This window comes from Panicum virgatum, chromosome 2K, assembly GCF_016808335.1.
Source record: "Panicum virgatum strain AP13 chromosome 2K, P.virgatum_v5, whole genome shotgun sequence".
NCBI classification, from domain to species: Eukaryota; Viridiplantae; Streptophyta; class Magnoliopsida; order Poales; family Poaceae; genus Panicum; species Panicum virgatum.
The window spans coordinates 35,506,774-35,532,780 of NC_053137.1; the positions used below are offsets into that span (position 1 = coordinate 35,506,774).

The 26,007-nt window shown below is 42.3% G+C and overlaps 1 protein-coding gene across 1 annotated transcript; it reads left to right on the forward strand.

Moving 5' to 3' along the window:
- Positions 1–4,199: 4,199 nt before the first annotated feature.
- Positions 4,200–25,258, forward strand: LOC120674354 (auxin transport protein BIG-like). Its single transcript, XM_039955530.1, has 14 exons — positions 4,200–4,573; positions 6,974–7,080; positions 7,297–7,462; positions 7,539–13,558; positions 13,675–14,286; positions 14,392–14,572; positions 15,203–15,437; positions 15,551–20,098; positions 20,204–20,426; positions 20,550–20,948; positions 21,397–21,540; positions 21,720–22,745; positions 22,903–23,406; positions 24,120–25,258. Exons 1-14 carry the CDS (start codon positions 4,360–4,362, stop codon positions 24,927–24,929), a joined length of 15,189 nt encoding a protein of 5,062 aa, XP_039811464.1. The 5' UTR covers positions 4,200–4,359; the 3' UTR covers positions 24,930–25,258.
- The last annotated feature ends 749 nt before the right edge of the window (positions 25,259–26,007 follow it).

Genomic DNA, 26,007 nt, shown 5'->3' on the forward strand with positions numbered 1-26,007 from the left:
TTAAGGTTCACCTACCGCTGTATTCATTACGGTAGGAGGACGTCCGCATTGATGTAGCAGAAGCCGAGGCGACTCTTTGACCAGGGGGCACTATTGATCGCGTATTACCAAGATGCATAGTGGGGCTACTGGCGCCGCCCACGCCGCGCCTGTCAGTCTGCAACATTAAATGGATACGACGGCTCGGCTTCACCCATTATGACGCCTACATAATAGCCTCAACAGGTCACGCCGCAAGCTACGCTCCCCCAACGGGCTCCTTGCTGACGGGACAAGAGAAGACCTCCCTTCGTCAGAGGGTCAGCAGGGGATGGAATCATATCGGAGGAAAGATTCGTAGCCACTGTAGCCATTTGAGTACTCTGCGCAGTATGCTGCACAGTCACGTTGGGCCCACTTGTCGGGGCCCCAACGTCCTATGTACCCGCACCCCTTGGTCTATAAAAGGGGGCGCCCGCTAGAAGAAAAACTTAAGGCTGGGTAAAAGCCAAGACCCGGCAGAGGATAGATTCATACACAACCAAGATCAAAACCTCTTCCAGTGGACGTAGGGTATTACGCTCCGGCGGCCCGAACCACTCTAGATCGTGTGTTCTTGTGTGCTTGCCTCAGAGCTAGATTAGCCCAATCGCCTGGTACCTTCCCGAGCACTCCCTCTCTGGGAATAGGCGGGTGCGTTCCGCCACCCGGCTGTGGGTACCCTAGAAATCCCGCGACAGCCAGCGACCCTGCTCGAGGGCCGGGGGCCGCGATCGACCTGGCGCGTCTCCGCGACTCCGCCAATGACCCTGCTCGGGAGCTGGGCGTCGCGATCCACCCAGCGTGTCTCCGCGACTATGCCAGAGACCCTGCCCGGGGGCTGGGCGTCGTCTTCTATCAGTTAAATCTCCGGAGCTTCATTAATTGCCCGACTCAAAATCAGGCATTACGGTCTGGACAATATGGCACAAGACTATGCTAGCACATTGACATTCAAGAGGCAGTTGTTGAAAAGATTACGTGGAAATCTCAGTAATGGCATAGGAACTACGATTTCATGGTTGCCCGAGTACTCCAGCGCTCCAGTGGTTCAGGCAGGGCAGATCTTTATTGACCCTCGAAATGCTTCCCTAAACCTTCTGAGGCTTAGGGGGCCGCACCCAACGGGTGCGCCTAGGGGTGCATCCAGTTGAAGACTAAGAGACAGAGAAATCATTAATTGGGTACTGAAGAACCTCGCAAAGTCATTCATCAAGATTCAAATCAGCCCTTCAGTACTCGGTGGCTTGACAGAGGTAGACCAGGGTACCTCCCGGCCGAGTAGTTATCCCATACCTGGGTACCTGCTCTGCCAAACTACTCTGCACAACTACCCGGCGGACAGGCGCTCGGCTGGACGCCGGAAGGTTCCTCTGAGGATCAGGATCAAGGCTTGAAGTAGGATCTCAGAAATTTAAGGATCTCAACCGATCTGATTCCATGTAACAACCCGAGCAGATATCCTTCTTGACTTGTGTGGCAGAACTACCTGAATTATCCCGGCTCAAGTGCGCAGGCCATCACCATAAAGGCAACACCGGCTCAAACGCACTTCAAACAGAACAATTATTGGTCTGTCGGGTAACGTCCCGATACAACCACCGGTTCTCGGATCGAACAAGCATACCCCGCACGAAGGTGAGTCCAGAGATATTACAACCACAATTTTTCACCATAGGCAAGTAGAGATTACAAACCAGTTCAAACCATTATTACAAAACCAACTTTAGTAAAACAGTTATAAAAACCTTAAGTGTAAAACTTCAGAGTTTAAACAGCGGAAGATAAAACATGACAGCTACAACACGTCGCAAAAGTATACCAAGCTAGCCCAAGCAAGGTATCACTCGTTAAGGTCATTGCCGGCCGAAGACGTATCCCACTCTACGGACCAGCCAGGTGGCAACGAGCAAGGATAGGTCAAGCTAGCGATCTGATCCTCAAAACTCATACCTGAAAAAGGATTTCAACAGCAAGGCTGAGTATTCTAATACTCAGCAAGACTTAACCATCAACGGGTATACGTGGCCCACTTTAGCTAGACTATGCTAGGTTCTGTGAGGCTCTGGTTTTCCTTTTGCTGAAAAGCAATAAAGAGTAGGTCCTTACATTCAAGTTTTTAGCTTTCAAGATTCTAGTTGATTAACCATTTTATGTAAGCAACTACTATCCAATCATGGTAGAACTCTAAGCAAACATCAAGATTGATCATAATATTGTTGCTCTTATTACTCTGTGTGGCAAAGAGATCAAACAGTCCCAAACTGTGAGAAGCAGACGATTTGAATCGAATTTCTTAACCTGGCCAGGCAAACCTAACACACACGTCTGGAACACCGTCGGGTCGTTCCCAAACAACCGTTTACCTTTCTTTCCGGCTTGTGGATAGGGTCACTCTCCCCGACTACAGGGCACCAACTTCCCCCTGCAGCCGCGGTGTTGCGCAACATAAACATAAATAAAACCTATCTCTAAGAGAGAGTGAAAGGTATATCCACTCCCCGGTCCAATCGATTACTAGGCTTACCACGTACCATATTTACGGCATGTGGCTAGTACGTTCAAAAACTTAACCAGCACTACCACACACCACGATCTTAGCAAGTTCATCAACACAGACGGGGTCTCACATAAGGTCATGATATCGAACACAACCCCGTCTGTCATCCTTATATTGATAACAGAAAGGTAAACAATCAATTCCTATAAAACTCGCGAGTGACAGGCAATCACTCGACTTTTACCGGTCCTATAAGCTTAGCAAGTAGTCGAACTCAAGTCTAGTGTTCAGTACATATGTTCCTAGGATCATGCATCTAGGGTTTCAATTCAAAACCTAAGAACTGTAAATGCACAAGTAAATAATAACAGTAAATGATAATAATTTGAAATATAGGTTATGTCCGGGGCTTACCTTCTCGGTAGTCGCTAACTATTTCAGCCTTGGCCTCTTCCGAACTTTGGTCCGGGGCTTCAGTTAGTACGGCAGTGTTCGCTTGAGCTTCGAGATCACCTCCGTCAGACTCCGGGATCAGCTCGTACGTCCCGTCCGATAGAGCAGACGTATCTATATGTAATGCAAGAACAGTATTATAAACACGCTCACGATGTAGTGAAGCTAAGCAAACAAAATTAATACACACATGGGCAATCGTTTATAGAGTAGTAACTCAACAAATCTAACTGCACAAGGCATCATGATCAACAGCACAAGAAAGCTATACTAACTTCATAAAGTGAGTGGTGGTTGATTCCTATAGCAATTAAATCAAGGTTTGCTAATAAATTAACAACTCAGAGCACAAACAGTAATAAATTTAGAAAAAATTACCCTAAACATAACATGAACAGAGTAGGCTACCCTATAAAAATCACGCCAAAACATATAGCCATTTAATCACAACAATTCATTCATTCAGATAACAGTTAGAACAAGATTGAATTACACAGGATAAACCATAGCAAAATAGAAGCTCAAAATTTAACAGAAGGTCGACACAGAAATGAACTAGCTACTGTGAATTTTTCATGATTTTATCTACAAAGAATTAATTCTGAGAAAATAAATAAAACAGACATAAGTCTAGCAAGATTCATTTTTAGCTCCTGTTCTAGTCATGAACTGATGCTCAAACTTCACGTACAAGCTAAGATACTCCAGAAGAACACTTTTGAATATTTTCATGATTTATCATCAGCATAAACTATTTATCATAATTAAAGTCTACTAAACATGGATTAAATCAAATAAATAGCTACACAAGAGAACTGAGCACGAAATTTTTATAGAAATACTAGTGTTACAAGAACAAACTACCATAAAATCGTCAAGGTAGAAAAAGACCAGAGAGACCTTATTTCAAAGTGTCATCATCGCCATCTTGTCGATGTTGCTGAAGAAGTAAACCCTAAAAATTAAACAGATGTAAGAAAAGAACGAGTGCTCGCTCCTCCACCAACCGGCGGCGAGGCCACTGGAGGGACAGAGGAGGGGACCGAGGGGGCTTTCGCGGCGGCGGCGGCTGAAGGGCCTTGCGGATGGAGAAGAAACTAAACACGATTTGGCAGCACACTAACCGGCGCACCTTTCTTTGTTTTTTTGATGTGTATAGGAACCCGGTGCATTTTACTCATCAAACAAATAAAAGTCACCCGCAGCATCGCTTCTTCCCCACTCCCATCTCTCGTCCCCTCCCTTCCCCTCCTCTCGCTCTCTCTCATTTCTCTCTCTAAAAACGACAACACAAGTAGCACAAAACCCTCCCTCATCATCACAAAGGCGATCGATCCGACGACCGCTCCCCTCTCTCTAAGGCCGCCGCCTATCTTAGATCCCTCGCCATGGCGGCGGCGGAGATCTCGGCGATGCTCGACCACCTCGCCGCCTCCACGGGGCGGGACCCGCCGGCGCGCCGCCTCTGCTCGCCTGCGGCACGCCCGGGGCTCGAGACCCTTGCGGAGGCCCTCGCAGCCGGTCCGCCGACTGACCCAGCCGCCGCCCGCGCTGTCCTTGCTGCCGCCCGTGGTGTCGTGTCTGCAGTTCTCCCCGCCTCAGGTGAGCTCCTCCGATCCCGCCTCTCCCGTCTTAGATGGCCCCTATGGGCCATGCGTGTTCACGTTGCTGTACTATCGCGGGTTGTGATCTTGTATGTGTAAGCTAGGTCCAAGGGGTGCTAGATTCGCTGCTGCTGCTGGTGGCTATTGTTGTGTGATCCGAAGGTTGCTTATGCTTGTCAGAGGGTAAGATAGGTATTGACTTCGCTCGGGGCAGTAGTTTGGCTTCGGGGACGGTTATGGATACGGCGAAGAATCATTCCGTTTGACTGGTTAAAGTTGCAGTGATAGCTTTCTTAGTTCCATCTTCCATGTCTCATCACCTGGTTCAAGTAGCCGTGCTCATGCTTCTGGAGCAAGTTTGACAACCTTAGGTGTTTTGTACCCCCTTCATATTTTGGCACGATCTTAGTCTACAACTCGGACATGTACTGGATCATTTGATCTATATATGCAATTTTTTGAGTTGTTTCCCTTGTAGCTCAGTCTTTTGTTTACTTAATTATTGCATCAAGCGTCAGTGCCAGTCTCAAATTGTTTGACAGGAAGGTTTAGCCATCCTGAACATCTTTCCTGTTTCATATTTTAGGCTTTGCTCCACTTCTGCATTCCGTTCAGATGTTTGTATGATGTTAGGTTTACAGGTTCGCTTGTTCTTGTTGTCCTACCATGGTTACTCTTGTTGCCACGAGGTCATTAATGTTGTGACTTCTCTGTGCATTTTTGTGAGTCTTTTTGTAATTAAGAGATAAGAGACTCGGTTGAGATAGTTTTAGTCACCTGAGAATTTTATATGCACATTTTCACTTCAAATGCATGCATGGATTGGGTTCACTGCTTCTCTATACTACAATCCCTGTTGCTAATGATATATCATTATTTTGTTTTATCTAGTACTAGACTGGTTGCTGCTTTGTTGCCAGTATTGGTTCTCAGTAGTACTGTATCCGAATTGCATGATCCAATGATTGGTAGTCTGCGGGGATTGGCTACATATTTTCTTTTCTCATCTTAATAATCTGGTACAAGTTGATGCAATGGTGATTTGTAATTCACATTTCTTGCCAAATATGGAGCTAGGAGTTTATATTTTGGAACACTGCAGACATAAGAGTATGTATAAATCATATATGAGTGAATGTTCCCTGAACATGCACACGACCTATTTACTAGTTCCAGTTAAAATCTGCAATTGTCTGGTTGCTGTTTGATTTCAGAATGATTTCTCTTTCATTGTGTTTGTAATTTATCGGAATGAGTAAATCTTATATTAGTTTCCTTGTTGGTTGGAGTAAGTTCCTTGCAGATATGTACCATAAGAGATGTTTTGCTTTGATTAAAAGATTGTTCTTAGGTGGTATTGTGATCCAAATAATAGGGCTACCAATGTATATGTTATTCTGTTATATGTGATCTCGCTCGTCTACAAACTCTAGTCTGTCCAACATTCTCAGTCATCCATTTATCTGATTAGGAGAGAACTTTTGAGATTGAATTGAACTGGAAGTGTTTTTCCCCAACACCGTTTTGGCATTTCTTTGATGCCTCTGAGTTAGCCCTTGCTAAGCTGTACCTTGTTTCCTTTGTGGTTTCCCTTCTCTTTCTGCTAGATTATCCTTTAGTGAGGGATTTTGTGTTTTAGATACTTTGCCCCTCCTGGAGTCCTGAGGAACAAATGCTGATTTATGGCATTCCTGTATCTTATTTTGAGCATATGGATAGGTGCCTTCTTAGTTCGGTGCTCTTCAGTGTAGAGTGTCTTTCTGCTTCTGGAGGTCATGTTTTGTTGTCTGTGTTTCATTTAGGATTTACTCTGATCTTAGACAGTAGTTGTATCATTGGACTCCCCTAGCAGTTCAAATCACTTTATTGGCTGATGAGAAAAATATAAGTTGGTTCTGCAAATAGATATATCAGATATGGGTTCTCAAGTCCTTGCAAAAAAAAAAGATATGGGTTCTCAAGGTGGAGGTTGGCCTATGGAGATCTTAATGCACTCCCTTAAGATACTAGGAAGCTATTTCTATTGCATGCCATATCACTCCCTAGATATTAAGTATGCCCATATTAACATAGTGACCTCCTGGATGACACTGAAAACACTGAAGCTTCGACTCTTTCTTGATGCATGTGTTGAATTAAAAAAATGGTAGAACCAGTCATGCATTTGATGTAAAGTTGTCTTCATGAGAAATCTTTTTCAATTTCTTGCCTATGATGACTGGAGTACTAATTTACACTTAACAGATAATAAGCAATATATCTTCTCCAATATTATGGCCCCCTTTCTGCTGTTTCCTATCTTTCCCTTTAACCATTAGGAGGTCTGGTCTTGCTAAAACATAAAAGGGATATGTCTAGGAAGTTAGGATTTGATCTTTTTTTTTTCGTTTGTTATCAGTGGAACAAGTGGAGCCAACAGTTGTGGAGATTGTGGAGAGATCTTTGGAATTCTGCCTGTTGCATCTAGAAAAATCATCATACGCTTGTGATGACTTTGGCTTACTGGTAAGTTTTCTTGGCTTCATTTTAATTTGGTGTGTGTGTGTGGGTGGATTATTCATTCTGAGCTTGTGATCTATCAAAATTTACAAGATGTTATATTAAAAATAATTTGATATGTTGTCACCATTTTGTTTCCATCTTGGTTGAGTCAGCATTCTGCAAAGATGCTTGTGCTTCTTGTAGCATTCTGTATTTATTAATTTGTTTGCATATTTGCAGAATGAAGTTGCCTGTTTTGTGGAATTTGTGCTGCTTAAAGGTACTCACAATAAGGCATGTTCTTTGGAACCCAGCATTATAAATGACATCATTGAGCATTGGACATTTGTCCAAGTTGAAGCTGAGCGCTTGAGCCCACAAGAGAAATACTTCTGTTATCTAAAAGGTAAACTCCTCGGGCCTTAGCCATGCGAAAAGATTCAATGTTTCATGGGCATTTGATGACTTATCTCTATTACCAGGATTCAACTGCTTGAAAAGTGGAGATGATCTTAAACGGTTTCGTTTGGCCTTATTACCAGAATACTCGCAGCGAGATTACGTTATTTCGGAGAATACCCAATCATGTTGTGTGGTATCTCCAAATAGCATGGTGCCATTGGCGCAGCATTTTGCGGTTGTTCACTTATGTTGTATACCACGCCTTCTTACACTAGTGCAGAAGCTTTGCCAGTCTCCTGCTTTGGAAATGGTTGAAGATGTAAACATTGAGTTGAGGTTGTCTTTCACCCAAAGAATTTTGAAGTTAGTTTGTGGTCTCACTACGGAGTTTCCTCCTGGTGCTGCTGATGCCATAATGTTACTCTCAGTAGCAAGATGTGCTGATAGCCTTCCAGCCTTGTTCAGACTAAAGTTCAAGTTCTCAAATCATGACAGAGTCTTCTCTGTAGATGGTGCTGGCACTATCTTGTTGCAGATACTTGAAGAATTTCTACAGCTAATGCAAATTATCGTTTGCAACAGTGACATCTGTTGTACAGTTCAAGTATGCATACTTTCATCCATGTTGGAAATCTTCAGTCCTAATATATGGAGATATGAAAATTCTGGTACTTGCTTGGTGCCTCCTTTAGTTTACTCTCCTCGCGTTGTTCATTTTGTGCTGAAACTTCTTAAAGATACCAAACAATGGACAAGACATGTTGACAGGGACAAACCTGACAAAGATGCCTTTCTATATTCATTCAATCATGAGACAAATGATCTGTCTTGTCATGTACGTTCAGAGGAGGTATCATTGCTGAAGAAATATACATGTGAGGAGTATCTACAATTTATCTTCCCATCAGGAGAACAATGGTTGAATGGTTTAGTTCATCTGATTTTTTTCCTCCATGAAGAAGGAGTGAAATCAGTGACAAATGAGAAGCCACAACTGAGTTGCACAAAACAACCTGTTGTTTCCGAATTGGAATCTGCGGCAAGTCATGAGGAAGAAGCACTTTTTGGGAATCTTTTTGCTGAAGTACGTCCTGCAGGAATAACTGAAAGTGTTGAGCAGCCAACATCTCTAGGGAGCGATCCATCAAACAGCCAGCAGGGGCCTATTAAGCTAGCTGCTGATCTGATATGCTTTATGAGAACATCCATATTCTCTCCTCAATGGTCCAGGGCTATATATATGGATGCTTGCAGAAAATTCGACACCTGTCATCTAGACCAATTTCTTTCAATACTGAAGTGCCAAGCTTGTTTCCCTGACAGAAGCAGCACTGGAAATACAATGCTTTCTGAAAATAAATTGCTGCACATCAATGCTGCTTGTTTTGAGTTCCTACAAATGTTTCTTGTTTGTGATGAATGTCCTGCTTCTTTAAGGGAGGACCTTGTGGAGAAAGTGTTCAATGTTGACAATGGGAAGTACACCTATAACCACTATGCACTTGCTCTAGTTGCGCATGCTATGACTTACCCAGTAAACTCAGGATTTAGTCTGGGAAGAAAGATTTTTGTTCAGTGGGTTACTTATCTTTTGGAGAAGGCAAATGATACATCATCCAGCTCATTAAATGCTAGTGATTTCTGCGCAAGTCTCCCTTGTGCTTTTCATCTGGAAATTCTTTTGGCAGCATTCCATTTAATGACGGAGTCAGAAAAGGCTGATTTGATCAAAATTGTACTCTCCTCCCTAGAGAAACTGAAGCAGCCTCCGTCTGGAGTAGCTGTGGCTGGACTGACTAGATGGGCATTGCTCCTATCAAGACTTCTTCTTGTCCTGCGACATATGTTGTTGTACCCATTAACACACCCATCATGGTTGTTTACGAGACTAAGATCCAGACTGAGGGATATCCAGTTGAATCAAGGTCAGTTGTGTTCCATGAATGATTACTTGCCATCCCTTGCCACTGTTATTATGGAGGAAATGCTTGATGGTTCAGTCAAAAAGAGTGCTGTAACCAGTGACTTTCTCCCTCAGTTAATTGATGTCACTCCAGGTCATGCTGAATTCTATTTTGACAAGGCTGCTGTTGAAACTTTGGGATTGAACATGGCTGATTTGAGTGCAACTATGTCACAAATCCTTAATTCTTGGAGTGGTATGAGTGCTGAAGTTGCTGATGATCTCATTGTGGAAAGATATATATTTTTGATTTGCTGGAGTACTCTATCTGTTATAGGGTGTCATGGCAATGATTCTATTCTGAATGATCATTACTTGAAACCTGACCTTGATGATGTCAATGTCTTCCTAACATTTGCTCTAAGTATCAGCGATGGTGCTTCATCTCATGTGGGTGTCGATCAACCTGCATTAATATTTGAACTCCTAAAGTTGTTGCACTCTGATATAGGTTCAAATATGCTGGAGAGTTGGGATTTCCCAAGGAAAGGGACATGGCTTTCTTTTATTCTCTCTCTCATTAATGCGGACCTTCAGAGGCAGCAGAGAGGTGCAGAAACTGAGGTGGATTCACATAGAAAACAGGAGGTCCATGGTGAGGAGATTTTTACTCGTGGGAATAGTTTATCTACATACATAACGAAGAACAGTGGGCACTGTTTGGATATCTTATCATCTCTTTTGGAGACCTATCTTCATACTTTTAAGAAAGCATATCTGTCATTTCTTGACAGTGGAAGGCCTTCCTTGGATAATTGTTACCCTTCCCTGCTGCTCAAGCATTCTGTCTTTGACAAATCCAAGCACCACCTTGATTTTGAAAGATTTGGTTCATATTTGGAAATGCTGGAACCCATATGTAAGCTTTCATCAAGGATAAATAGAGTCACTACAAAGCTTGCTGAAGGGCAGAAAAATTGTTTCTTTCTGAAGTGCTTGTTGCATGGATTTCCATCAGCTTACACTTCTAGCAACAGTGCTCTCCTTTCATGCATTCTGGTGATAAATGAGATCGTTCAAACCTTTAATGGTTATATAAAGGTCACACAACCAGGAGACAGAGACAGAGTTGATGAGGGTGTTATTTCCAAACTGCTTAGTATGGTGATGGCTGTTAGATCAGATCAAATATTCAGACCTGTTCATGGAGAGTGTGATCAGATATTTATGGGTCTAATTAACAATAGGGATGATCTTGCTAAATACAGTGAACTGTTTGTTCTGAAGCAGCTAGAAGGTTTCTTGGCTGGGATAAACTCGAATGAAAGCATGAATAGCAAGGTGAAAGAGATTTTAGTTTCTACAGTTGTTGATCTAGTGGAAGACCTTCGATCTAAAAGAGAGGTGTTTAAATTCTTCCTTGGTGATGCAGAAGGAGCTCCTGAAGGAGCAAGCCGTATTTTTGCATCTGAGCATGCTGATATGTCAGTCTTTCTTGACGTTTTGGATTGCAAATCTGAGCAGGTTAATTTGAAGATTCTGCACTTATTGACTGATATGCTGGGCAATGGTTATTCTCCTGGTCTTAAGCAGAAGTTGCAAAACAAATTTATTGGAATGGACGTGCCCTGCTTTTCGTCATGGTTACAATTCATAATATTGGGGCCTTCTGTAAAAGTTGAAAGCACAAATGGCACTGCTGGTCCTGCAACCCGAGAACTGGCAGTGGAATTTTTTACGCATCTGATATGTCCACCTGAAACATTGACCAAAGAACTTCAACATCACCTTTTCAACTCTATGCTACTGTTACTTGATGGAGCATTTTTGTCACATGACCTCCAGACTGCTAAAGCATATTTCCATTTTCTTGTTCAACTATCAAGTGAGGAATCACACTTCAAGCACTTGTTTGAAAAGACTCTGATACTAATGGAGACAATGGTTGAGGATGAGGGTAAGCTGCACACTTTAAAATTTCTGTTTTCTTTTCTGGAGGCCGTATTCGGCGATAGTGGACTAAATAGAGGTGCCCTTAAGAGACTTTCATCAAAAACTTCTGGCAGCAGTTTTGGATCAGGATCTCTGATCCCAAAGCAGTTGAAAAATTCAGAAAATCTTGTTATTCGCACAAATCAAGTAAGTAATCCCGCTATTGATTGTGATGCTAGCTCTGGTGAGGAAGATGAAGATGACGGTACCTCTGATGGGGATTTAGGGAGCATCGATAGAGATGAGGAAGATGATGGAGACAGTGATAGAGCTCTAGCATCAAAAGTGTGCACATTTACTTCCAGTGGCAGTAATTTCATGGAACAGCATTGGTACTTCTGCTATACGTGTGACTTGACAGTTTCCAAAGGCTGCTGTTCTATTTGTGCCAAGGTGTGCCATCGAGGGCATCGTGTTGTTTACTCTAGATCAAGCCGTTTCTTTTGTGACTGTGGGGCTGGAGGCGTGAGAGGAAGCAGCTGTCAGTGTTTGAAACCTCGGAAATTTACTGGGAGCTCCACTGTAGCTCCAGCTGCTGCTAGCAGCTTCCACCCCATACTGGCTTATCATGAGGATGTGGAGCAGGTTGCAGATAGCGGCTCTGATTTTGAAGAAGATATCTCTACTGATGCTGATAATTCCATGAAGCTATCTGTGCCTAATGAATTCAGCAATTCCCTTCCTTTATTTCTTAAAAATCTGGATATTGAGGTTAGGGTGCTTGAAATCTGCAGAAAGTTGCTGCCTACTGTACTTAGCCGAAGGGAGTGGAATCTTTCGAAAGACAGAAAAGTTTTGTTAGGAGGTGATGTGCTGGTGTCACATTCCTCTGATATCTTCCAACTAAAGAAGGCTTTTAAAAGTGGATCACTGGACCTGAAGATAAAAGTTGACTATCCAAATTCTAGGGAGCTTAAGTCACATCTTGCTAATGGTTCTCTTTCTAAATTACTGCTGAGTATCAGCAATCGAGGTAAGCTTGCTGTTGGAGAAGGTGACAAAGTTGCTATATTTGACGTGGGACAAATTATTGGACAGCCTACTGCATCACCTATTACAGCAGACAAAACCAATGTGAAACCCCTTTCCAGGAACATTGTTCGCTTTGAAATCGTCCATTTAGTTTTCAACCCGTTGGTCGACCATTACCTCGCAGTTGCTGGATATGAGGACTGCCAAGTGCTAACATTAAATAGTCGTGGTGAAGTAACTGATCGCCTTGCCATAGAACTTGCTCTGCAAGGAGCATATATTCGTCATGTGGAATGGGTTCCAGGTTCTCAAGTTCAACTCATCGTAATAACAAATTTGTTTGTGAAGATCTATGATCTCTCACAGGACAACATCAGCCCCATCCATTATTTTACTGTGTCCGATGATATAATAGTTGATGCAACGCTTGTCCCCTCCTCAATGGGGAAATTGGTGCTGCTTGTTCTTTCTGAAGGGGGCATTTTGTATAGGCTGAATGTTACATTGGATGGTGACGTTGGTGCAAAAGTTTTGGCTGAAACAGTCTTGGTTGAAGATGCTTTATCCATGTATAAAGGTTTGTCATTGTACTTTTCATCAACCTACAGGCTTCTGTTTGTATCTCATCAAGATGGCACAACCTTCATGGGGCGCTTGAATGGGGATTCTTCGTCGATAAGGGAATTGTCACATATATGTGAGGAAGATCATGACGGTAAATCCAAGCCAGCCGGGCTCTACCGTTGGAGAGAGCTTGTAGCCGGCAGTGGAATCCTTACCTGCCTATCAAAATCTAAATCAAATGCTCCTTTTGTGGTGTCATTGGGTCCTCATGAATTAGTTGCACAAAACATGAGGCACAGTACTGGTACAAATTCCTCTGTGGTTGGTGTTGCTGCCTATAAGCCTTTATCCAAAGATAGAACACATTGTCTTATTTTGTACGACGATGGCAGCCTTCATATTTACTCTGATACACCTAGTGGAGGTGACAGTTCGACAATCCTTGCAGCAGAGCAAACAAAGAAGTTGGGTAGCAGCATCCTGAGCAGTAGAGCTTACACTGGCATAAAACCAGAATTTCCACTTGATTTCTTTGAGAAGACAATTTGCATTACATCTGATGTTAAATTTAATAGTGAAACAACCAAGAATGGCGATTCTGAAAGCATTAAGCAAAGATTAACCTCCGATGACGGGTATTTAGAGAGTCTGACATCTGCTGGTTTCAAGGTAGGATGTTCTGCTATGTTCATAGTGTTTTTTTTTCTTCTTCCAACCATGCAGTGTCCCTAAACCAATTAATGTTGAATGACTTATATGCACTCCTTTCTTTGTGTGTGTTGTAGGTGACTATTTCAAATCCAAACCCAGATATAGTCATGGTGGGTTGCCGCATCCATGTGGGCAATACATCCGCTAGCAACATTCCTTCTGAGATCACAATTTTTCATAGAGTCATTAAGCTGGATGAAGGAATGAGATCATGGTACGACATTCCATTTACTACTGCTGAATCACTTTTGGCAGATGAAGAATTCACAATTTCTGTTGGGTGGACGTTCGATGGTTCATCTATACCTAGGATAGATTCCATTGAAGTTTATGGTCGAGCTAAAGATGAATTTGGATGGAAAGAGAAGCTGGATGCTGCGCTTGATATGGAAGCACTTGGTAGTAGTTCTACTGGTGGAAGATCAGGAAAGAGGCCCCAAATCGTGCAGGCTGCTCCTATCCAAGAGCAAGTTTTGGCAGATGCCCTCTGGATTCTCTCACGCGTATACCTGCTATGCCGACCAAGCTGCTTTACTGACATGGTTGATGCAGGCATGGAAGTTAATAATCTAAAGTGCAGAGCTTTATTGGAAACCATCTTTCAAAGTGACAGGGAACCTCTGCTACATTCTACTGCATGCCGGGTCCTTCAGGCTGTGTTCCCAAAGAAGGACATGTACTATCAAGTAATACCAATTTTCGTTATCTACTGATCTTAACATTTTTTTTTGTAAATGTTCTCCTTCTGCTCCACTATTTTTTGGTTAAACCTTTGGCTTATGTTTGTACAGGTTAAGGACACAATGCGCCTTCTTGGTGTAATAAAATCGCTCCCAGCAATAACATCAAGAATCGGTGTTGGAGGTGCTGCATCTAGCTGGGTGATAAAAGAATTTATAGCCCAGATCCATACAATTTCCAAAGTTGCGTTGCACAGGAAATCAAACCTGGCCACCTTTCTCGAAACTCATGGTATTAATTATACTTCTGACTTGTTTAACCAAATGTACCACTTGACTCTTACATGTTGTCTTTTAGAAGGATTTGATGTTCAATTGCTGACTGGTTGTTGGTTTGTCTCACCTTTTGCATGTTGACTCAAGGAACTGATATTATAGTACTTTCACCAATCAGCATAATTACAAAGGTTGCATTCATGTGGGCCCTTGATGCACATCAAACAACATGTTAGAGTGTAGTGATATTTGTCAATCTGTCAATTATTTTTCTTCTTTTTGCTGTACTTATATTTGCCTGCTTTGTTTCTATTCTGGAGATAACCTGCATGCTTAGTTAAGTCTCACAGGAAGGTAGGCTAGATGGATAAGGGTATTTTTATTGGTTAGTATGTGTGAACTAGAGTACTTTTGCAGTTTGAACCATATGCAACTGCAAAGTATTACATCAATTATTCTGCTGCTGCTGCTGTTTTGATGTTTGTCAACTTGACTCTCCAACCTACATTTGTATCCACAAATTTGACCATAGAACACCATAGTTGGGTTAGATACAATTACTTCTCTCTGAAATGTGAAGCACAGTTGCTAATTTAAAATATTCTCCAACCTAATTTTTTTATTATAATAACTGCATATTTTGCAGGTACAGAACTAGTCGACGGTCTTATGCAAGTTTTCTGGGGTATATTAGATTTAGACAGACCGGACACACAGACAATCAATAGTCTTGTTGTACCCTGTGTGGAATTTATTTATAGCTATGCTGAATGCCTGGCTCTGAATTCGAATGAAAAATCTGGAGTTTCAGTGGGACCTGCAGTTGCTCTACTGAAAAAGCTACTCTTTGCACCATACGAAGCAGTACAGACTTCTAGCAGGTGATCTTCTCTTCTATTGTTTATCAATCAATTGGGGTGCCACTATTAATATACTAGTTTTCCTTTTCTTTTTTCTACCATTTTCTCAATTGCTTTTTATTACTGGTTTTCAGTTTGGCCATTTCATCCCGATTTCTCCAAGTCCCCTTCCCAAAGCAGACAATGATAGTTAATGATGATGCTCCTGAAAACCAAGTGAAATCGAGTGCTGCTATGAGTTCCAGCAGTGGAAATGCTCAGGTTATGATTGAAGAAGATCCTGCAGCATCATCAGTGCAATACTGTTGTGATGGCTGCTCCACTGTTCCAATACTTAGGCAAAGGTGGCACTGTAACATATGTCCAGATTTTGACCTATGTGAAACTTGCTATGAGATACTTGATGCAGATCGCCTACCAGCTCCCCATTCAAAAGATCATCCCATGTCAGCAATACCAATTGAACTTGATACATTTGGAGGTGAAGGCAATGAAATCCATTTCTCTATTGATGAGCTAACTGATTCTGGTGTTCTTCATGCTCCTGCTGATAGAAGTGTTCAGACCTCCCCATCATCAGTTCATGTTTTTGATGCAAGTGAGTCTGCAGACTTCCCTGAGACTATTAAAGACCAAACAACTGTTTCGATTTCTGCTTCAAAACGTGCCATTAACTCCCTGCTACTTAGCCATCTAATTGAAGAACTTAGAGGCTGGATGCGGACCACAGCTGGTACTCGAGCCATACCTTTAATGCAGTTGTTCTACAGGCTTTCATCTGCAGTTGGTGGTCCTTTCATGGATAGCTCAAAGCCAGAAAAATTGGATTTGGAAAACTTTGTGAAGTGGCTCATGGATGAAATCAACATAAACAAACCATTCCCTGCCAAAACACGATGTACTTTTGGAGAAGTTTCAATCCTTGTTTTCATGTTCTTCACACTTATGTTCCGTAACTGGCATCAGCCTGGGAGTGATAGTTCTCATTCAAGGACAAGTGGGAACTCTGATTTGACAGAGAAAGGTCCTGTTCAGGTTCCGGCATCAACCACAATAGCTCTTCCATCAGCAGGTGGTGACCAGGATAAAAATGAGTTTGCTTCTCAGTTAGTTCGTGCCTGTTCTGCCCTTAGGCAGCAGTCATTTTTGAATTATCTTATGGATATTCTGCAGCAACTTGTTCATACTTTCAAGTCGTCATCCATAAATTGTGAAGCTGGTTCTTCTGGTTCAGGCTGCGGATCCCTGTTGACAATTAGGAGAGAGTTACCAGCTGGAAACTTCTCTCCCTTCTTTTCTGATTCATATGCTAAATCTCATCCAACTGATCTGTTCATGGACTACTTCAAATTGTTGTTGGAGAATACTTTCCGGCTTGTATATAGCATGGTTCGACCAGAAAAGGAAAAGTCTGCTGAGAAGGATAGAAGCCACAAGGTTCCCAACACCAAGGATCTAAAGTTGGATGGATATCAAGATGTGCTTTGCAGCTATATTAGCAATCCTCATACTTCATTTGTTCGGAGATATGCAAGGAGGCTCTTCCTTCATTTATGCGGCAGCAAGACTCACTATTATAGTGTGAGGGATTTGTGGCAATATTCCCACGAAGTCAAGAAACTTCATAAAATCATAAACAAGTCTGGAGGTTTCCGAAATCCTGTGCCTTATGAGAGAAGTGTGAAGCTCATAAAATGTTTATCTATTCTTTGTGATGTGGCTGCAGCAAGGCCAAAAAATTGGCAAAAGTTCTGCTTGAAGCACACGGATCTTCTTCCGTTTCTCGTGGACAATTTTTACCATTTTAGCGAGGAGTGTATTATTCAGACTCTCAAGCTTCTAAATTTGGCTTTCTATTCAGGAAAAGATGCAAATCATAATGTTCAAAAACTAGAGAGTGCTGATCTAGGAAGTTCTACAAGAACTAGCTCGCAGTCTTCAGATTCGAAAAAGAAGCGGAAGGGCGATGATGGTTCTGAAGGTTCCTCAGAAAAATCGTGCATGGACATGGAACAGGTTGTAGAAATGTTCAATGATAAAGAAGGTGACATGTTGGAGCGGTTTATCGACATATTCTTGCTAGAGTGGAACTCAGCAGGTGTCCGCCATGAGGCTAAATGTGTTCTATTTGGAGTGTGGTACCATGCAAAAAACCCGCTTAGGGAGACAATGCTAACAATTCTTCTGCAGAAGGTGATACATCTTCCCATGTATGGGCAAAATATTGTTGAGTACACTGACCTTATGACCTGTTTACTCGGGAAAGTGAATGACTCCAGTGCAAAGCAGAATGACTCTGAACTTGTGAATAAGTGTTTGACACCTGAGGTAGTAAGCTGCATTTTTGAAACGCTCCATTCTCAGAATGAGCTATTGGCAAATCATCCAAATTCTCATATTTACAACACACTGAGTTGCTTAGTGGAGTTTGATGGCTATTACTTAGAGAGTGAGCCTTGTGTTACCTGCAGCTGCCCAGATGTTCCGTATTCAAGGATGAAGCTCGAAACCCTCAAGTCTGAGACCAAATTTACGGACAATAGAATAATAATAAAATGCACTGGAAGCTTTACCATACAGTCAGTTACAATGAATGTTTATGATGCTCGTAAGTCTAAGTCTGTCAAAGTACTCAATCTGTATTACAACAACAGGCCTGTGACTGACTTGTCAGAACTGAAAAATAATTGGACTCTTTGGAAGCGTGCTAAGAGCTGTCATCTTACATTTAACCAGACCGAATTGAAAGTTGAATTCCCCATCCCAATTACAGCATGCAATTTTATGATTGAGCTCGATTCATTTTATGAAAATCTTCAAGCTTCTTCCCTTGAGTCATTGCAATGCCCACGGTGTAGCAGGTCTGTCACTGATAAACATGGCATATGTAGTAACTGCCATGAAAATGCATATCAGTGTCGGCAGTGTAGAAATATTAATTATGAAAACCTTGACTCTTTCCTTTGCAATGAGTGTGGATACAGTAAATATGGTCGTTTTGAATTTCACTTCATGGCAAAACCCAGTTTTTCATTCGACAACATGGAAAATGATGATGACATGAGAAAAGGATTGACAGCAATTGAGTCAGAGTCAGAAAATGCTCATAGGAGGTATCAGCAACTGATGGGATTTAAAAAGCCTCTCATTAAACTTGTGTCAAGCATAGGTGAACAGGAGATTGACTCGCAGCAGAAAGATGCTGTCCAGCAGATGATGGTGTCCTTGCCTGGGCCCACATGCAAGGTAAATCGTAAGATTGCACTTCTTGGTGTTCTGTATGGTGAAAAATGCAAAGCAGCTTTTGATTCTGTCAGCAAGAGTGTTCAAACTTTACAAGGGCTACGTCGTGTTCTAATGACATACCTGCACCAGAAAAATACTAGTGGTACCAATGCATTACCAGCTTTTTCAATACCAAGGTCTCCAAGTAGTTGCTATGGGTGTAGTACCATGTTTGTTACACAATGCTTGGAGTTATTACAAGTGCTGTCCAAACATGCAAACTGCAGGAAGCAACTTGTAAGTGCTGGAATTTTGTCGGAGTTATTTGAAAACAACATTCATCAGGGCCCTAGGACAGCACGCACTCTTGCTAGGGCTGTGCTATCATCTTTCTCTGAAAGTGATGCAGATGCAGTTCAGGAATTGAACAACTTGATTCAGAAAAAGGTGATGTATTGTCTTGAGCATCATCGTTCCATGGACATTGCACAATCGACACGAGAAGAGTTACTGCTGCTGTCAGAGACATGTAGTCTTGTAGATGAGTTTTGGGAGGCAAGACTCCGTGTGGCCTTTCAACTGTTGTTCTCTTCTATTAAGGTTGGAGCAAAACATCCTGCAATTTCAGAACATATTATTCTTCCTTGTTTGAGAATAATTTCTCAGGCTTGCACGCCTCCAAAATCAGATGGTGGGGACAAGGAGTTAGGCTTGGGAATATCTAGCTTAACAGTGCAATCTAAGAACGATGATACAACTGGTAATACAACCACTATTAACCCCAGTGCTAAGAATCAACCAGATATATCTGGAAAAGTTCACGATGGAACTCAAAGAGGCCAGGATATTCCACTTCTGAGCTACTCCGAGTGGGAGAGTGGTGCATCATATTTAGATTTCGTTCGGAGGCAGTACAAAGTATCACAGGCAGTGAAAGGATCTATTCAGAAGGCACGTCATGATTCACACAAGTCTGACTATCTGGTTCTCAAATATGGACTCCTATGGAAACGTCGTGCATGCTGGAGGTCGAGTAAGAGTGACTTCTCGAAATTCACCCTGGGTTCCTGGGTATCAGACTTGATTTTAAGTTCATGTTCCCAGTCGATAAGATCTGAGATATGCACTCTGATAAGCTTGCTGTGCCCATCAAACTCTCCCAGACAGTTTCAATTATTGAACTTGCTCATGTCTTTACTTCCTCGAACACTCTCAGCTGGGGAAAGTGCAGCAGAGTACTTTGAGTTACTTGGGACCATGATTGATTCAGAGGCTTCACGTCTTTTTCTAACCGTTCGTGGTTGTTTGACAACATTATGTTCTTTGATAACAAAAGAAGTGTCCAATGTTGAATCACAGGAGAGAAGCCTAAGCATTGATATATCACAAGGGTTCATTCTTCATAAGCTTGTTGAGCTCCTGAACAAATTTCTTGAAATTCCCAATATCAGAGCAAGGTAAAGCTGTTTGTGGGCCTGAATAAGCTTCTTTGTTCGCACATAAGCTACCAATGCATCTGGTTGCTTTTTGATGCCCTTACTGTTTTCCCCCTCATACTACAGGTTCATGAGCGATAGGTTACTATCTGAGGTCTTGGAAGCTTTTCTGGTGATCCGCGGGCTTGTTGTGCAAAAGACAAAGTTAATTAATGACTGTAATCGTCTTTTGAAAGACCTTCTTGATAGCTTGCTCGTTGAGAGTACTGAAAACAAACGCCAATTTATTCGCGCTTGCATCTCTGGATTGCAGAAGCATGTGAAAGAAAAGAAGAGACGGACATCTTTGGTAGAGCAGAGATTTTTCCTTTATTTTGATATTGTGCTTACTTATAGTTTGGTAGCAACTCTTCTGAACATAAACTGTAACTTATTCTTTCCCTGTTCATTTATCTGGAATTTTCTTTTGCAGTTTATATTGGAGCAACTCTGCAATCTGATTTGCCCAGTTAAACCAGAGCCTGTTTATCTTCTGATACTGAACAAGGCACATACACAAGAAGAGTTCATCAGGGGTTCTATGACAAAGAATCCATACTCCAGTGTGGATGTTGGTCCTCTAATGAGAGATGTGAAAAACAAAATTTGTAACCAGCTTGATCTGATTGGACTTTTGGAGGATGATTATGGTATGGAATTATTGGTTGGTGGAAATATAATCTCACTTGATCTGAGCATTTCCCAAGTCTATGAGCAAGTATGGAGGAAGCACCACGGTCAAACTCAACATGCTTTGTCTAATGCCAGCTCACTAACTGCTGCGTCATCCCGCAGAGATTGCCCGCCAATGACAGTGACCTACAGACTACAGGTTAGGGTCAAGGTTTCCTTTTTTCTTTGCTTCTGTTTTTCGTTTTATATTGGCACTTATTTAGTGGTAAGGGATCTTGACACTTCTTTATAAGAACTGCTTATTAGCCACAAACAAGCTAAGTTGCCGGAACTGCTATGACAGTTTATTTGCTAGTATATTTATGTGGTTCTTTGATATCCTTTTAATATCATAGGACCTTGATTTCTTGTGGGTACTGCATACGTACGCCTAAAATTCAGATACAACTTTTCTTGTAAAATGCAATTGTTGTACGATAATGCACTAATCTGAAGAGTGTTCTTATTTCTTTTAATAGCAACTGTGCATGATGTGATTCTTTGCTTCTTTGTGTTAGGACATTCAAAGATATCTTGACGGATTCATAGAGATTTTGTTAACATCATTTCAATGTTATGTTAATATGGCATGTTTATTTTCTGACCAGGGTTTAGATGGTGAAGCTACTGAGCCTATGATTAAAGAACTGGAAGAAGAAAGGGAGGAATCACAGGATCCTGAAATTGAGTTTGCTATAGCAGGTGCTGTTAGGGAATGCGAAGGCCTTGAGATTATTTTGAGCATGATTCAGGTATGCTGTTTTATGTTTACATTGAGTTGGTTTTCTTCATCTCTCACTCTCCCTCCAGAGGTAGATTTGTACAGCTATTAATATGAATTTGAAAGAAATTATGTAAATTTTTTTATTCCAATCTTGTTATTGAGGCTTGAGATTGACCTATTTTGCATTGATGTTATGTTTTTTGTCAGAGTCTGCGTGATGATGAGTTCAGATCTAATCAAGAAGAGTTGGCTTCTGTTCTTAACCTTCTAAAGTATTGTTGCAAAATCCGTGAAAATAGATGTGCCTTATTACGTCTTGGTGCTCTGGGTTTACTGCTTGAGACAGCTAGACGTGCATTTTCTGCGGATGCAATGGAACCAGCTGAAGGTATTCTACTAATTGTAGAAAGTCTTACCATGGAAGCTAATGAGAGTGACATAAGCATTGCCCAAAGTGTTTTTACAACTACTAATGAGGAGACTGGTGCTGGTGAGGAAGCCAGGAAAATTGTTCTCATGTTTTTGGAGAGACTATGTCATCCTTCGGGTGCCAAAAAATCCAATAAGCAACAAAGGAATGAGGAAATGGTGGCAAGGATCCTGCCTTACTTGACCTATGGGGAACCTGCAGCTATGGAAGCTCTTATTCAACATTTTGAGCCCTACCTTAGGGACTGGACTGAATTTGATCAGTTGCAGAAGCAACATGAAGAGGATCCAAAAGATGAAAGTATAAGCCAAAAGGTGTCAACGCAGCGATCTGCCGTCGACAACTTTGTTCGTGTCTCAGAGTCGCTCAAGACTAGTTCGTGTGGTGAGAGACTAAAAGAGATTATTCTGGAGAAGGGCATTACGAAAGCTGCTGTTGAGCATATGAAGCAAAGCTTTGCTTCTCCAGGACAGACTGGCTTTAGAACAAGTGCAGAATGGACATCTGGCTTGAAGCTTCCATCTATTCCCCCCATTCTGTCAATGTTGAAGGGACTGGCCAAGGGCCATCTGCCTACACAGAAGTGCATTGATGGAGAAGGCATATTACCACTGCTTCACGCTTTGGAAGGGGTGCCTGGTGAAAATGAAATTGGTGCAAGAGCAGAAAATCTTTTGGATACACTGGCTAACAAAGAAAATAACGGTGACGGCTTCCTAGCAGAGAAGATTCAAGAGCTGCGACATGCTACAAGGGATGAGATGCGTCGCCGTGCTCTTAAGAAAAGAGAGATGCTACTTCAGGTAACTTTTGTAGTCTCATCGGCTGCTATGTTTGTGATGTTATAGATCCTGTTTTCTGAAGTTTTGTTTTGCTAATATTTCCAACAGTTACTGTTAGGCCCTGGATTCTACATATATACACATGTTAATGGGCACTGCCTTTTTCCTTCTATTCCAGGGAATGGGAATGCGACAAGAATTTTCTTCCGATGGAGGTAGACGTATTGTTGTATCTCAGCCTACAATTGATGGTTTGGATGATGTGGAAGAAGAGGAAGACGGTTTAGCATGTATGGTCTGTAGAGAAGGGTATACCTTAAGGCCAACAGACATGTTGGGCGTCTATGCATTCAGCAAACGAGTGAACTTAGGTGCAACACGTTCTGGTAGTGGCCGTGGAGACTGTGTTTACACCACTGTTAGTCACTTTAACATCATACACTACCAATGCCATCAGGAAGCTAAACGAGCTGATGCTGCATTGAAGAATCCCAAAAAGGAATGGGATGGTGCTACCTTGCGGAACAATGAGACATTGTGTAATTGTATCTTTCCATTGAGGGGGCCATCTGTTCCTCTTGGGCAGTACACTAGGTGTGTTGATCAGTACTGGGACCAATTGAATTCTCTCGGACGAGCAGATGGGAGTCGTCTCCGGTTGTTGACATATGACATTGTGCTGGTATGTGATTCTGACCTCTGTTGCATATTCTTGTGCTAAAAATATTGCAAAATTCTCAATCATACATTTCACTGTAATTCAATTGGTATGGATTGCATTTTTGTTATCATCTAGATTTCACTTTATTTTACTTCTTGCCTAGGTATGAAATCTCTTGCTGACAAGTTGAAATATACCATGAAATGCAGAGTCATGTTTTTTATTTGGCCCTGAGAAATCCTTGTTTTGTAAGGATAGAATCCTTGTTTCTGAACACTATTTCCAGGTTGGATAGAATATTAAATTATTAATCATTCTTGTTCTTTTTATCTTACATGCTAAAAGTGTTTCCTTTAACATCAATGATGTTGTTGCTGTTCCATTCTATGCTAATATGCTCCATCAGTTCATAAATTGTTGACCACACTCATCGTAATGTCACGTAGAAATTTTCAGTGGTTTCTTATTACTCAACTTAATGAATAAGTTCCTTTATATCATTAACTACTATAAAGGTGCAAGAGGTAGTGGTCAAGGTGTTTTGGAAGCCATTCTGTTCGACTAAGTACAAACTGTTACTTTGGTTGACAGATAGCTGTACTATGATCCATAACAAAATTCAGAGTAACCATACATAGTACAAAGATGCCACTGTGAATTTGACAGTAATTTTGGGAATCATTTACCTGTTACACTTGACTTATATCATAAAATGTTGCTTTTGTTACCACTAGATGCTGGCGAGGTTTGCAACAGGCGCTTCTTTCAGCATGGATTGCAAAGGTGGGGGAAGGGAAAGCAACTCGCGGTTTCTTCCATTCATGGTCCAGATGGCTTCTCATCTTGCAGATGGAAGTGCCAACCAGCAGCGTCATGCGATGGCCAAGGCTGTCACCACATACTTGTCCAGCTCTCCATCGACACCGGAATCTCCTCTTCGGCATTCAGCATCGGTCTCGGGATCCCGTGGTAGTTCAGGTTCCTCCGAGGAGACCGTACAGTTCATGATGGTTTATTCCCTTCTATCAGAGTCATACGAGAGCTGGCTCCAGCACCGACTTGCGTTCCTGCAGAGGGGCATCTACCATGCATACATGCAACATAAGCATGGGCGGTCGACCCTCAAGCTGTCCTCTGACTCGTCCTCAGCAGTTCGATCAGATGAAGGTTCATCCTCTGATACGAGTGAGAATAAGAAGCTATTTACCATCGTCCAGCCGATGCTGGTATACACTGGTTTGATCGAGCAGCTGCAACAGTTCTTCAAGAAGGGCAAGTCATCTGGCACGACCAAGTTGGGTGAGAAAGGCGAATCCGGTGGCAGCCTTGAGAAATGGGAGATCCAAATGAATGAGAAGCTGGGCAACATGAAAGAGATGGTGGGGCTATCCAAGGACCTGTTCTCCTGGCTGGAAGACATGACCTCGTCCGATGATCTGCAGGAGGCCTTTGATGTCATGGGAGCGTTGACGGATGTATTCTCGATTGGTCACGCGACATGCGAAGATTTTGTCCGGGCGGCCATACATGCTGGCAGGAGCTGAGCATTGCATTGAAACGGAACGTAGGCTCCACGGTGTGTTGTGTATTGATATATATGTGCCATGTGCCTGGCTGTTCTGTATGAGTAACCATTTGTAAACACTAAACGCTGTAGCCTTGTTAGATCAACTGGTTCAGAACTATACACTAGTACTTGGTCTTGGCGGCCTCCATTCTCGTTCTGCTAGCTCCGTTCAGCCCAGATGTTTCCAGTTTTGGCATCCTTGGCTGTAGCTAAAATCTGTCAATCTGTCACGGGCACATGTAACGTCCATGTTTGGTTTGGGGTGAAAAATTTTTTATAAAAACTTTTTGCACCTTTGACTACTAATTTAGAGTGTTAAATAGTTTAATTATAAACCACTTGTAGGTAAATTCGCGAGACCAATCTAATGAGTTTTTTGATCGTACGATTAGAGAATGGTACTGTAGCATTACTGTAGCAAATTATGGATTAATTGCTGTTATTAGATTTGTTGCGAAAAGTTACAACTATTTCTGAAAAGTTTTTGTAAATAGATTACATTTAATATTCCATGTATACAAGATTTTTTTTCGCAAAATTTTTACTGTAGAAATCAAACATTGCTGTTACGGTCGGTAGGCTTATTTCAGAGCATTCATCCACCGAGGATGACATTGCCCGGACCGCCCACCACCAAATGGCTACCTAGCGGCGAACTTTACCAAGAACTCGGATCAAATAAATGCACCAAACATTTGAATCAGAGCATGCGGCTTACATACGGCATCAGCCTCTGAGATGGATGAACAAGAAGCACGGCCCATCGTCCCATTGTTTGCTGCGCCACCTATGGGCCATGCCTGACAGTGAAAAGGGTAGATGGGAGACAGAGCCTCGGTTCGGGCCTGGTGTCTAGCCCACTAAGCCGCACCTGAGCCGGTCCGCCTTACCAAGCCTCGGCCCGAGCCAGCCTTCCAGCGCCTGAGCCGACCCGTCTCCGTTCCAGCCCATCAAGCCGAGCCGTTCTCCCTTCCTGAGCCGATAGTTTTTGGGCCGACCGAGGCGGCTCGTGTTCCCTTTGAACCCAAACCAGCCATCCATTTGTCCCTTTTTCA